The sequence below is a fragment of the Lepus europaeus genome, chromosome 13 (assembly GCF_033115175.1).
Source record: "Lepus europaeus isolate LE1 chromosome 13, mLepTim1.pri, whole genome shotgun sequence".
Lineage (NCBI taxonomy): Eukaryota > Metazoa > Chordata > Mammalia > Lagomorpha > Leporidae > Lepus > Lepus europaeus.
This window is the reverse complement of record NC_084839.1, coordinates 28514347-28527881: the sequence shown is the minus strand read 5'-3', so window position 1 is coordinate 28527881 and position 13535 is coordinate 28514347. Positions and strand designations below refer to the sequence as shown.

The window sequence follows — 13535 nt, the reverse complement described above, 5'->3', positions numbered from 1 at the left end:
GCAGGTTATGGCTCAGCTACCTGTGTCTCTGCCACTCATGTAGAGATTCATTTCCACCTTATCTCCTGCAGGCACTTGGGGAGCAAACCACAAGACGGAAGATACCTGTCTGTATCTCTGTGCCTTTCAAATGAACAAAATACATTTTAAAGTTTTTAAAAGAATGGTTGCTATAAAATATTGAATAAGGGCTCAGGTTCTTAAATTAGAATCCACTGGAGCTCAAATCCTAGTTTCCTCCTTGATGATTATGAGGTCCTGAATACATTACTGAATTTTTCTTCACTCCCTTCCCTTAATCAAGAAAACAGGTTAAACAGCATATATACTTCACATGATTATTTATTTATCCCACCAATATTTATTTAGCACCTACTAACTGCCAGATACTGCTCAAGGTACTCTGAACACAAGCAGTACCAAAGGCATGGAAATAGTTCCTGTCCTCATGGTGACTGCCTTCCAATGGAGGTGACATTGATATGGGATATAACAAATAACTATCAATAACTGACAACTACAGTATCACAAATGAGAGGAAAATGATTCTAGGAGAATTCTAAAGGGGTTAAGTTTCAAGGTCAGGGAAGGTTTTTTAATTTGTATATTTAATTTTATTTGATATATAGCACTATGACCTTACTGTAGCTGAAATCCATTATAGGATTTTTTTCTTTAATGATTAGTCATCTCCACAAAGACAATGATATTGCTGTGGAAGACCAATGGAGGGGGGAGAACTGATAAATTTATTTACAATTCCCTATGTTGTAAACATTTAATCTACATACTATTAGTAACTTGTAATGAGAGATTTATATAGACAAGAACATGATGCCCTGTATTTATATTTGTATTCAGCAATAGCATTTTTTTAAAAAATTTTTTTGACAGGCAGAGTGGACAGTGAGAGAGAGACACAGAGAGAAAGGTCTTTCTTTGCTGTTGGTTCACCCTCCGATGGCCGCCGTGGCTGGCATGCTAAGGCCGGAGCACCGCACTGATCAGAAGGCAGGAGCCAGGTGCTTCTCCTGGTCTCCAATGGTGTGCAGGGCCCAAGCACTTGGGCCATCCTCCACTGTACTCCCGGGCCACAGCAGAGAGCTGGCCTGGAGGAGTGGCAACCGGGACAGAATCTGGCGCCCCGACCGGAACTAGAACCCGGTGTGCCGGCGCCGCAGGCGGAGGATTAGCCTATTGAGCTGCGGTGCCAGCAAGCAATAGCATATTAAAACAGAACATCAGATGTTTTTTTGACAGGCAGAGTTAGACAGTGAGAGAGACAGAGAGAAAGGTCTTCCTTCTGTTGGTTCACCCCCCGAATGGCCGCTGCGGCCAGTGGGCTGTGCCAATCTGAAGCCAGGAGCCAAGTGCTTCCTCCTGGTTTCCCATGCAGGTGCAGGGCCCAAGCACTTGGGCCATCCTCCACTGCACTCCTGGGCCACAGCAGAGAGCTGGACTGGAAGAGGAGCAACCGGGACAGAATCTGGCGCCCCAACCGGGACTAGAACCTGGGGTGCTGGTGCCACAGGCGGAGGATCAGCCAAGTGAGCCGTGGCATTGGCCTCAGGGAAGGTTTTAACATTTCCCCTGACCTCATTCATTCACCTGAAAAACGAATTCAAATAATAAGAAAGTAGTGTTCCTGATAAAGTCCCAAGGAAGCAAAAAGTCTAATCATATTTGAAGAACTGCCCAGAGGCGAGAGGGGTTCTTAGCAAACAGATTTGAGAAACTACGGCTCCAATGGCAGTGTTATTTCTATGATATAGACAGTGGCTATTTTAGCACAATGAAACAAAATACTCAAAAGGTTGCTGAAGTGTCGTTTGCCTCTTTAAAAAAATTAATTTGAAGGCCGGCGCCGGCCAACAATTAAGTTTCTTTCTAAGCAAAGCTGAATACTGTGGCAAATTCACAGCACTAAAGCTACCCTCTGAGGCCTTTATGGAGAGAAACTGTCCATAAACCATGTGATGACCAACTGTGCATCTCAGTGTACTGAAAGTCAAGTCAAGGAAATACATTCTTCCATCAGATTCACATTTCACTTTTTTTTTTTCTTTATGACAGGCAGAGTGGATAGTGAGAGAGAGAGAGACAGAGAGAAAGGTCTTCCTTTGCCATTGGTTCACCCTCCAATGGCTGCCGCGGCCGGCGCACTACACTGATCTGAAGGCAGGAGCCAGGTGCTTCTCCTGGTCTCCCATGGGGTGCAGGACCCAAACACTTGGGCCATGCTCCACTGCACTCCCGGGCCACAGCAGAGAGCTGGCCTGGAAGAGGGGCAACCGGGACAGAATCCGGCGCCCCCACCGGGACTAGAACCCGATGTGCCGGCGCCGTTAGACGGAGGATTAGCCTGTTGAGCCATGGCACCGGCTCACATTTCACTTTTTAAACATATCTGTCAAAACATCTTCAACCATGAAGGTTTTGATAAGGGGCAGAAAGAGACTAATACACCATTGGGCAGCTATAGAAAAGTGAAAGAAAGGGAGAAAAAGACAAATTTGTGCAACACTATTTGGCAGTTTTGCAGTATAGTTAATTCTATTCACACACTGATTCTACACACCAAACTTCTCTACTTAATCCCAGTGGCCCATAAGGTCAACCGAAAGTGAGCAGAAAAACAAAATTAAATGGTAGTACAAAACAATTTAGAGAAAACGGGACGGAGAGAAGGTAGAGGGGGTTGATGCTTGGTACAGCTGACGCTGCTGAGGATGCCTACATATTGCCGAGCCTAGGCTGGAGTCCAAGCTCTGCTCCTGATTCCAGTTTCCTACTAATGTGCACCCTGGGAGGCCGCAGAGGACAACTCAAGCAATGGGTCCCTGCTACACTCAAGGGAGACCTAGACTGAATGACCTTCTCTCAGATTCAGCCTGGCTGAGCTCAACTCATGCAGGAATTTGGAGAGTGAACCAGCAGACAGAGGAGTTCCATTTCCCTGTCTCTCAAACAAAGAAAAGAGGGAAGATCTGTCATATTTTATTTTAGAATCAGAAATCTAGTTCAAGCCCTACTTTGTAATACCTAGTGGTGTCCCTGAGATATCCCCTTTACTTAAAGCTGAAATGGAGAGTGCTGGTATTGCTTGTGGGCTCCATGTGTTTCTGGTGTATGTGACCTGATGTAGAAACACAGTCTTTGCAGATGACCAATTTACACTGATGTCACTCAGGTGGGTCCTAAGTCAATGTAACAGTGACCTTATAAAATGGGAAAATTAAAGGCAAAGACAGGTATGCATACAGGAAGAACGCCACGTGGAGATAAAGGAAAAGATCAGAGTGATATATCTGCATACCTAAGGACTGCCAAAGATTGCCAGAAAACCACCAAAGCTACAAGAGAGGCCTGAATACATTCTCCTTCACGACCTCAGAAAGAACTAACCCTGTCAACACTTTAATCCTGGACAAGACATTTCTATCACTTAGACCAGCCAGTTTATAATACTGTTGTTAAACAGCCCCATCAAACCAATACAGCATATGACACCACAATTCTAACTTTATCTATTTTTAAATTTATTTAAGTAGCACAGAGACAGGCACACAGATGGAGAGAGAGAGAGCTCACATTCATGGCTTTATTCCCCAACTGCCCACAATTGGTGGGCCTGGACTGGGACAAAGCTGGGATCCAAAACAGATCTCCCAAGCAGAAGGCAGGAACATAATTACTTGAGCTACCACAATCTCCTAGGGTCCACATTAGCAGGAAACTGCAATCAAGGGATCAAACTGGAGATCAAATCCAGGCACTCTGATAAAGTACGCATCTGGTATGGTAGGCATCTTACCTGCTAGGTCAAATGTCTACTCCAACAACTCTAACTTTAAATGAGCCCAACAAATACATATGATTTCTTCCTTTGGAGACTGACTTGTAGGCCGGCACGTTGGCGCAGTAAGCTAAGCCACTGCGTGTGGCCCTGGCATCCCATGTGTGTACCAGCTGCCCATCTTCTGACCCAGCTCTCTGCTATGGCCTGGGAAAGCAGAGAAGATGGCCCAATTGCTTGGGCCCCTGCACCTGCCTGGAAGATCCAGAAGAAGCTCCTGGCTCCTGGTTGTGGATCTGCCTGGCTTCAGCTATTTGGAAGACCTTTCTTTGTCTCTCCTTCCCTCTGTAGCTCTACCTCTCAAATAAACAGAAAAATATTAAAAACAAAAAACAAAAAAAAACCTGAATTTGCATCATATGTAAATAAAAGATAAAACTCAGATAAATATTTTTGTGAAATATTACCATTTATACTTAACATAGTGACAATGAGGTAGTATTTTAAAGCTTGACAATACTAAAAAAAGAATACTCACGTATTTTGAAGTTAAACTTGCAGCACTTATATTGAAGAAGGTTGCATTTGATTCTGCAGCTACTGCTTTAGCCTTTAAAAATTATAAGAATAAATATGTTAGTTCAGTATCTTAAAAAACATAGCAACATTTGTAAGTGCAAGAAGAGATTCTCTAAAAATCTAAGTGATCTTGTAATTCCCAGCACAGTGGCCATCAACACATTTCCTTCTCAGCAATGAGGAAAGGCTGCACTTCTTTCCACCCTCTTCTGAGAGTAGGAAGAGAGGGAGGGAGGAGAAAAGAAAGAGAGGAGGGGAGAGAGAAGGCTACTATCATCTTAGTTTGGAAAGATGGTTAGGAGAAGATAATCAGCTGTTTGTTTTTTCCCATCTAGAAGAGCTATGCAAAAGTAAAGAGGCAGCCCTGATCCTGGTTTAAAAAAAAAAAGTGGGGTATAAGGATACCAAAAACAAAAATCTGTGCAACACTGATTATTTAAACACAACCAGTAAAGTCATAAATAATCAAGGGTCAGAAAGCTATTCCAGTATAGTAAGGTAAGACTTCTAAGGTAACAATTTTAATATTTTACTTACAAAACTAATGAACATATACACCTAATTCAATCAACCAAAAACATATTACTGAGGCTAACGTGCATGGTTTTACATGTATTCTTGCATTAAGAACTTAAGCATATCACAGAAAAAAAGCAAGCCATAAATAGACTCAGGAATAATATAAAATTTGTATTATTTATTTCATATTATTCCTAATGTCTCAACAGAATATTCAAATTTGAAAAGAATTCTCACCAGCATTGTCTTCCCATTTCCAGGAGGACCAAACAGTAACAATCCTCTGGCAGGAGCTCTGAGCCCTGTGAACAACTTTAAAATACACACTTCAGTTCACAACCATGATTCTGGAGACCATTTTTCCTAAACATTTGAAGTATTGTCACATATGAAACACTGATTTTCAACAGCATCCTCCCAAACAGAGGTGCTCATGGCTTTAAAGGGAACACATAAATAATAAGGTGGTATAATAATTAAGAACAGAAGAAAACAGGATGAAATTTCATCAAATCCTCAGTGACCAAAATGAAAGCAGAGAGGTTAAACAACACAGTAAACACTGGCCAGTTTGAAGACAGGTAATTTTCTCTTCATCAGAAATCCCATCAAAATAATACTTAGAAGTATGTAAATCTTGGAAATAAAAACAGGAAAGGAGGTAACATAGGAGACAGTAACTCTGTGTAAAAAGAAACAATAAAATGTGGTAGATTACTTAGCAGAGTGGAATGAACAGCTGAGTGCCTGCTTGTGAAAGGATTACCCAGACACAATAAGCAAGCTAATGGTAAAGAACACCCTGCAAGGAGCAGGCATCACAAAAACCACACAAACAGATCAACTCGTGCTCCTGCTCTCCATGGAGAGCAGTCAGGCAGATACTAACCACAACCAAAGGAGTTTTATCCTCTAGACAAGTGGAACCACAGTCTACAAACTCAGGGACAGCAGTCATGGCAGGAGTCAAAGGTAGCACCAGGCTGAAAACACTCATCAGTGAAGCTCTATACTCAGCTCTCTACCACACTTGCAGAGTGCCAACCACGTTAGTATTTGGGGGAAAAAGTTACGTCTGCACTGAATAAGGACAGGTGTTTTTAATCATTATTACCCAAAAAATACAGTATGGAAACTATTTACAAAACATTTAAATAGTATTATAAATACACTAGAGTTGATTTGAAGTACTAAAGATGTGTATAGGTTATATGAAAATATTATACCATTTTATTGAAGCTACATAAACATTTGAGGACTTTGGTATCTGCAAGGGTTCTGGAACAATCTATAGACACTAGAGATAATTGTACTTTTAGGATGAAATGGCTAATGTTCAACCTCTTAGTACTTTGAGTGGTTTTAGGTTTACAAAAAATTTACAATGTACACAGTTGCCATATAACACCTCCTACCTCCTCAATTGTCCCTATTACTAACATGTTCTATCAGTGGTGCATTTGTCTCAACTAATAAACCAATATTCACACATTATTATTATTTAAAGATTTATTTATTTGAAAGGCAGACTGAGAAAGAGAGAGATGGAGATTTCCCATCTGCAGGGTCACTCTCCAAATGGCTGCAACAGTTGGGCCTGGGTCAGAATGGAATCAGGAGCCAGGAATCAAGCACTGTACCCTGGTCTCGCACAGGGCTGGCAGGGGCCCAAGTACTTGGGCCATCATCTGTTCCTTTCCCAGATGCATTAGCAGGAAGTCAGAATGGACATGGGGCAGCTGGCACTATGATGTGGGATGCAGACACCCCAAGCAGCAGCTTAAGCCACTGTACCGTAACATTTACCTCTTACATTATTAGTAACTAACATCCGTAGTTTACATATTATGATTCACTAATGCATGGGTTTTGACAAATGTATAACATGTATCCACCACTACATTATTGTACAGAGAAGTTTCACTGTTTTAAAAGGAAACCCATACTGGTGTCCAGCTAATGTGTCTGGGAAAGCAGCAGAAGATGGTTCACGTGCTTAGGCTCCTGCCACCAACATGGAAGACCCAGATAATATTCCAGGCTTCTGACTTCAGCCTTATACAGACATGGCTGTTGTGGTCATTTGGGGAGTGAACCAGCAGATGGAAGATCTGGAGTTCCAGGCTCCTGGCCACCTGGGGAGTGAACAAGCAGATCGAGGATCTCTAACTCTACCTTTCAGATAAATAAAACAATCTTTTTTTTTAGGGTCCCTGTATTCTACCTATTCATTCCTCCCCCTCCCCCTAGCAGTCACTGATCTGTGAGTATATACTGCTTCCGCAGTTCTGTCTTCTCCAGAAAGTCATCTGTTGGAATCACAACAGTATGTAACCATTTCAGATCAGCTTCTTTCATTGTACAATATACATTTAAGTTCTTTATCTCTTTTCATGACTTGATAGCTCTTTATTGCTGAATAACATTCCACTATACGAATATATCAGTCTATTTATCCATTCACCTAATATCTGACATTTTGCTTGATTCCAACTTTTGGGAATTCTGAATAAAGCTGTTAGAAACACATGTAGGTTTTCATATGTATCTAAGTTTTAACTTAGGATCACATGTTAACAGTATATTTATAGTTCTGTAAGAAATTCCCAGTTTCCCAAAGTGGTTTTTCCATTTTGCATTCCCATTAGCAATGAGTAAGAGTTCACGTTGCTCTACATCCTTGCCAGAATTTAGTGTTGTCTTTTGGATTTTAGTTATTTTAATAAGATGCATTGGTATGTTATTGTTAGTTTAATGTGCAATTTACCTAACAATGTACAAAGTTCATGGGCAGGCACTGTGGCGATGCTGACTGAAAAACTTCTTGGGACAGCCACAATTCCCTATCAGCATGCCAGTTTGAATTCTGGCTACTATGCTTCCAACCAAATGCCCTGCTAATGCTCCTGGGAAATAACAGATGATGGCTCAAGTGCCTGGACTCCTCCCACCCAAATGGGAGACCTGGATGGGAGGTCCTAGCTGCTGGTTTCCGACTGACCCAGCTGTGGTTGTTGCAGCCATTTGGGGAATGAACCAGCAGATGGAAGCTATCAAATAAATATTTTTAAAAAAACCAAACTTTTGGAGCTCGCATTGTGGCACAGCAGGTAAAGCCTTCACCTGAGACACTGGCATCCCATATGGGCGCTAATGCAGCTCCTGCTAATGGCCTGGGAAAAGCAGCAGAGGATGGCCCAAGTGTTTTGGCCACTAGCTACCCATGCAGGAGACCAGGAGGAAGCTCCTGGCTTTCGTCTGGCTCAGCACTAGCTGCTGCAGGCATCTGCGGAATGAACCAGCAGATGGAAGATCTCTGTCTCTCCCTCTAACTTTCAAAAATAAATGAATTAAAAAAAAAAAAAAACTTACATGGAAGATATTGTTAAGGAAATGAAAAGATAAACTGCAGACTTGGAGATAACCTTTGCAAAACACATTATCTGATGAAGATCTGGTAGCCACGGTATAAAAAGAACTTAACCCACTAAGCTACAATGCCAGCCTCTCATTGAAGGTTATAATTTTAACAAAGTTCAAATTATCAATTTTTTTCTTTCAAGGGTCATGTTTTGGTGCTGTATCTAAGGAGTCACTGCAAAACTAAAGATCACCTAGCTTTTTGACCATGCTGTCTCTAGGTTTCAGTTTACATGATATGCTTAGCTTTATGATCCATTTTAACCAACTTTTGAGCGAAATATGAAGCCTCTGTCAAGATCTGAATTTTGCAGATGAACATCCAGTTGTTGAAGCATCATTTGCTGAAGTCTATTCTTTCTCCATCGAATTGCCTTGCTCCTTGGTCAAAGATCAACTGCCTTTATTTATCTAAGTCTGTATTCTGCTTTGTTATACTGATCTATTCCCTTATCGGTGACATTAGTGTTGCTTTTCTTTTTCTTTTAAAGATTTATTTATTTACCTGAAAGTCAGAATTGCACAGAGAGAAGGAAAGGCAGAGAGAGAGTTCTTCCACCCGCTGGTTCACTCGCCAGATGGCCGCAATGGCCGGAGCTCTGCCAATCTGAAGCCAGGAACCAGGAGCTTCTTCCGGGTCTCTCACACGGGTGCAGGGGCCCAAGGACTTGGGCCATCCTCCACGGCTTTCCCAACCATAAGCAGATAGTTGCATCAGAAGTGGAGCAGCTGGGACTCAAACCAGCACCCATATGAGATGCCGGCACTGCAGGCGGTAGCTTTATCTGCTACGCCACAGCTACACTATAGTGGTGGCTTTACCCACTACGCCACAGCTCAGGCCTGTAGTGTTGCTTTATAAGTCTTAAATCAGGTAGTAGCAGTCCTCTGACCTTGCTCTCCTTCAATACTGTGTCAGCTATTCTGGGTATTTTCCCTTTCCATATAAAACTCAGAATTACTTTGTCCATATACGCATAATAACAGTTTTGCTTGAGGTTGAGTGAATCTATCTATCAACTTGGGAAGATATGATACCCTGACAATACTTAGTCTTCCTATCCATTTATGTGATATGTCTCATTTCATGTAGATCTTTGATTTCCTGTATCAGTGTGGTAGTTTTCTTTACACAGATCTTACACCACAGATCTCGTTTGATCCACCTACGTATCTCATTTCATTAATGTAAATGATACTGTGTTTTGATTTCAAATTCCAACTGTTCCTTTCTGTTACACAAGAAGGCATTTGTTTATTAGTTTTGTATCCTACAATGCTACTATAGTCATTTAATAATTTTAGTAGTTTTTTTCGTTATTTTCTGTATAATCACATTATCCAAAAATAAAGATACTCAACTATTTTTGACTTACAAAACAATTTTATATGGCTAACCCTAGCAAAAAATGAAGTCTCCTTCTACCAATCTTCCAGAACACCAACAGTCAAGTTTATACTCTCTAAAAAAGAGGCAAAGTCTTTTTAGACGATCTGAATAACTTTCCCAAGTTGATAGGGAGTAGAGGGGTAGGGTGGGCTATGCTATAGACAACAGGAGAAACCCAAGTGAATAGCAGGCTTATTGCCTGAAGCCTCTGCAATTAACACCCTCCATCAAAAAGCTCCATTTGCCCATACAATTGAGCAGCCCAACTCTTTTTCTGTTCCATTCTAGTATGAATGGAGAACCAGACATTTGAGAGAAGCTTCCGAAATCAAAGTTTCAAGCGAAAAAAGAAAACAAGGAGTTGGCACTGTGGAGCAGTGAGTTAAACTGACACCCGGGATGCCAGAACTCTGTTTAAGAGCACTGGTTCTAGTACTAGCAGCTTTACTTCTGATACAGCTCTCCGCTAACGTGCGTGGGAAAGTAACAGAAGATGGTCCACATCCCTTTTTTTTTTTTTTTTTTTGAGAGGCAGAGTGGATAGTGAGAGACAGACAGAGAGAAAGGTCTTCCTTTTTGCCGTTGGTTCACCCTCCAACGGCCGCTGCGGCCAGCTCATCTCGCTGATCCAAAGCCAGGAGCCAGGTGCTTCTCCTGGTCTCCCATGAGGTGCAGGGCCCAAGGACTTGGGCCATCCTCCACTGCCTTCCTGGGCCATAGCAGAGAGCTGGCCTAGAAGAGGGGCAACTGGGATAGAATCCAGCGCCCCAACTGGAACTAGAACCTGGTGTGCCGGCACCGCAAGGCGGAGGATTAGCCTGTTAAGCCGCAGCGCCGGCCCAGTCCACATCCTTTAGCTCCTGCACTCTGGTGGGAGACCCAGATGGGGTTCCAGGCTTCTGGTCTTGGCCTGGCCTAGCCTCAGCCATTGCAGCCATTTGGGAAGTAAACCATCAAAGAACTCTGCCTGCTACCTGCCACCTCCTTTTCTCTCTGCACTCCCCCATCTGACACTCTTTCAAAGAAAAACAATAAATTTCTAAAAGAAAAAAGAGAAATGTAGAATTAACAGAAAACAATGTAGTAATCAAAACTAAGCAAAAGCCTCAATTAATATTCTTTACAGACATAAAAGATGATACTGGGTCTCTGAAACAAGAACAGGAAGCTACAGAAAGGATAAACCACAGGACAACAAAGCGCTTCTAGAAGCTAAAATTATCTGAAATTTCAGGGAAACAGTTTGGAAGATAAATTTTACAAAACCTCCTAGCAAGTAAAACAAAGTACAAAGGAATGAAGATTAAAAAGAATTTAAAACCAGAAAACAAATATAAGAGGGTTCAACGATCATCCAAATGGGGTGGGCATTGGGGCACAGGGACTCCCACATCTCAGACTGCAATGCCACTTTCAGTCCTGGCTATTCTGCTTCTGATCCAGCTGCCTCCTATCGTGCCTGGGAAGCAGCAACAATGGATCAAGTACCTGAGTTCATCATAACCAGTGGGTGACTCGGGTAAAGCTATGGGCTCCCAACTTTGGCAAGGCCCAGCCCAGGCTGTTGGGGTCACTCAGGGCAGTTAACCAGTGATGGAAGTATTCTCTGTCACTGTGCCATTCAAACACATTTTTTTTTTTTAATAAACAAATCGGGGGCCAGTGCCGTGGCTCACTTGGTTAATCTTCCACCTATGGTGCTGGCATCCCATGTGGGTGCTGGGTTCTAGTCTCGGTTGCTCCTCTTCCAGTGCAGCTCTCTGCTGTGGCCCGGGAGGGCAGTGGAGGATGGCCCAAGTGCTTGGGCCCCTGCACCCACATGGGAGACTGGGAGGAAGCACCTGGCTCCTGGCTTCAGATCAGCCCAACTCCAGCTGTTGCAGCCATTTGGGGAGTGAAAAAGCAGATGGAAGGCCTCTCTATCCCTCCCTGTCTGTTTGTCTGTAACTCTGCCTCTCAAATAAATAAATAAGTTTTTAAAATAAATACATAAATCTTAAAAAAAAGAAAAAGATCACTTTGAAAAAAATTTAAATTTTTTAAAAATTAAAACTACTGTTACCATATATAAATTATTCTATCACAGCCCAAACATTTCTTTACTACTACTGTAAATTCAGTAATAGAAGACATATAGGGGCGTTGGCGCTGTGGTTCAGCAGGTTAACCCTCTGCCTACGGTGCCAGTTCTAGTCCCAGCTGCTCCACTTCCAATCCTGCTCTCTGCTGTGGCCTGGGAAAGCAGCAGAAAACAGCCAAAGTGCTTGGGCCCCTGCACCCACATGGGAGACCTGGAAGAAGCTCCTGGTTCCTAGCTTCGGATCAGCTCAGCTCCGGTCATTGCAGCCAACTGGGGAGTGAACCAGCGGGTAGAAGACCTTTCTCTCCCTCTCACTGTATGTAACTCTACCTCTCAAATAAATAAATAAAATCTTAAAAAAAAAAAAAAAGACATATAGGAAAATGCTAATATAAAGTCCTTACCTCAGGCCTCAAGGAAGGAAGAATGACAATTTCCTGCAAGGCTTGTTTTGCCAACTCTTGACCAGCTATATCATCAAATTTAACAGCCGTTCCACTAAAAAACAGAACTTTAGTTAGTTCCACAATAGAAATACAGTGATTATAATATGAAATCTAAGTTCTATGACATGTAGTCATTTTTATGCTAATTGTGTAGTTATTGTTAAATCAGTAAAGCAATGCTTTTCTAAATTTATAATAAATGAAAACTAAGAATATAAATCAAGGTATTTATTATCTATGTAATCTTTTTAAAATGAAATTTAAAAATAAGAATTGTAAAATAAAACACTTTATATGGCAACACTTACTTGTCCACAATTTCATTCATTATAAGGTTTGCGAGATTGCTGTCTACATTCCTGAAATTCTTCAAGTCTTTCTTTTTTCGAGCAGCAGTTGTAGGGGTAGAAGGTTTATTTGTTCTATTTGTTTTTGAAGGACCCTTAAAGTATACAAAATTTTAATGTGACAAAAACCTACATATTTTTAAAAAAACCAACATACTTTTAATGCAATAAACATTTACATAGAAGGAAATAATTTTAAAAATAAATTTAAAATAAAATATACACTATTAAATAAAACAGACTGGGAAAGCAAACAATATAAATCCCTAATTAAGGTTCTGAAGAAATTAAGATTTGCTTCAGAATAGCAAGGATAAAAAAAAAATCTGTATATTTAACTTAGTGGAAATATATCAATTCTCTAAGTATTTCTAATAAACTTAGGCAAGCATAAAATATGCAGAATTTCATACTGGAAAAAGCACAGAGGTTAAAGTTACTGTCTCAGAATACCTTATGGGTGGCAGCTGCAGGCCCAGACCCTTGTCTCGCTCCAGAAACCATGGATAAACCGCTGCAACTAGGTGCTCTGTGGTGACCTGAAAGACCTGTGGATCCAGTTTTCATAACTGTTTTTGAACGAGGCAGTGAATTACTAGTGTGTGTTAAGGGATCTTTTCTTTTTGGAACAGCTCCACTTTCTATCAAAAAAAAAAAAAAAAGTAAAACCATCAGGATTAGAAAATTGGAGTAAACATTATGAAAGTAATAAAAAAAGTTCAAATTTGTAAAACTAGACTAATATCTGAAATTCAGAAATAATTAAATGTAAGATTCCATTCACAATGTATACTAGAGTGTTTATGGGGACAGTCAGAGGGGATATGATCATGGTCATTTCATTCTTCTTTTTCCTGATGTGCATTTTTTCATTTTGTTATAAATAAATGTAATAAGAAACAATATCACTTGTGGAGACAGAAAGGGGATATAAAAAGTTATCAAGGGGCTGGTGCTG

The 13535-nt window shown here is 41.2% G+C and overlaps 1 protein-coding gene across 3 annotated transcripts in view; it reads right to left on the bottom strand.

The window, feature by feature from the left end:
• Positions 1-13535, bottom strand: part of SPAST (spastin) — a 66798-nt gene that overhangs the window by 22312 nt on the left and 30951 nt on the right. For all 3 annotated transcript variants that reach the window (XM_062209218.1, XM_062209219.1, XM_062209220.1), the window contains exons 5-9: positions 13031-13218; positions 12539-12672; positions 12189-12282; positions 5132-5206; positions 4335-4406 (exon numbers count right to left, since the gene is read on the bottom strand). In XM_062209218.1, the coding sequence (XP_062065202.1) occupies positions 4335-4406; positions 5132-5206; positions 12189-12282; positions 12539-12672; positions 13031-13218 (563 nt within the window). The remainder of the gene's footprint in view (positions 1-4334; positions 4407-5131; positions 5207-12188; positions 12283-12538; positions 12673-13030; positions 13219-13535) is intronic.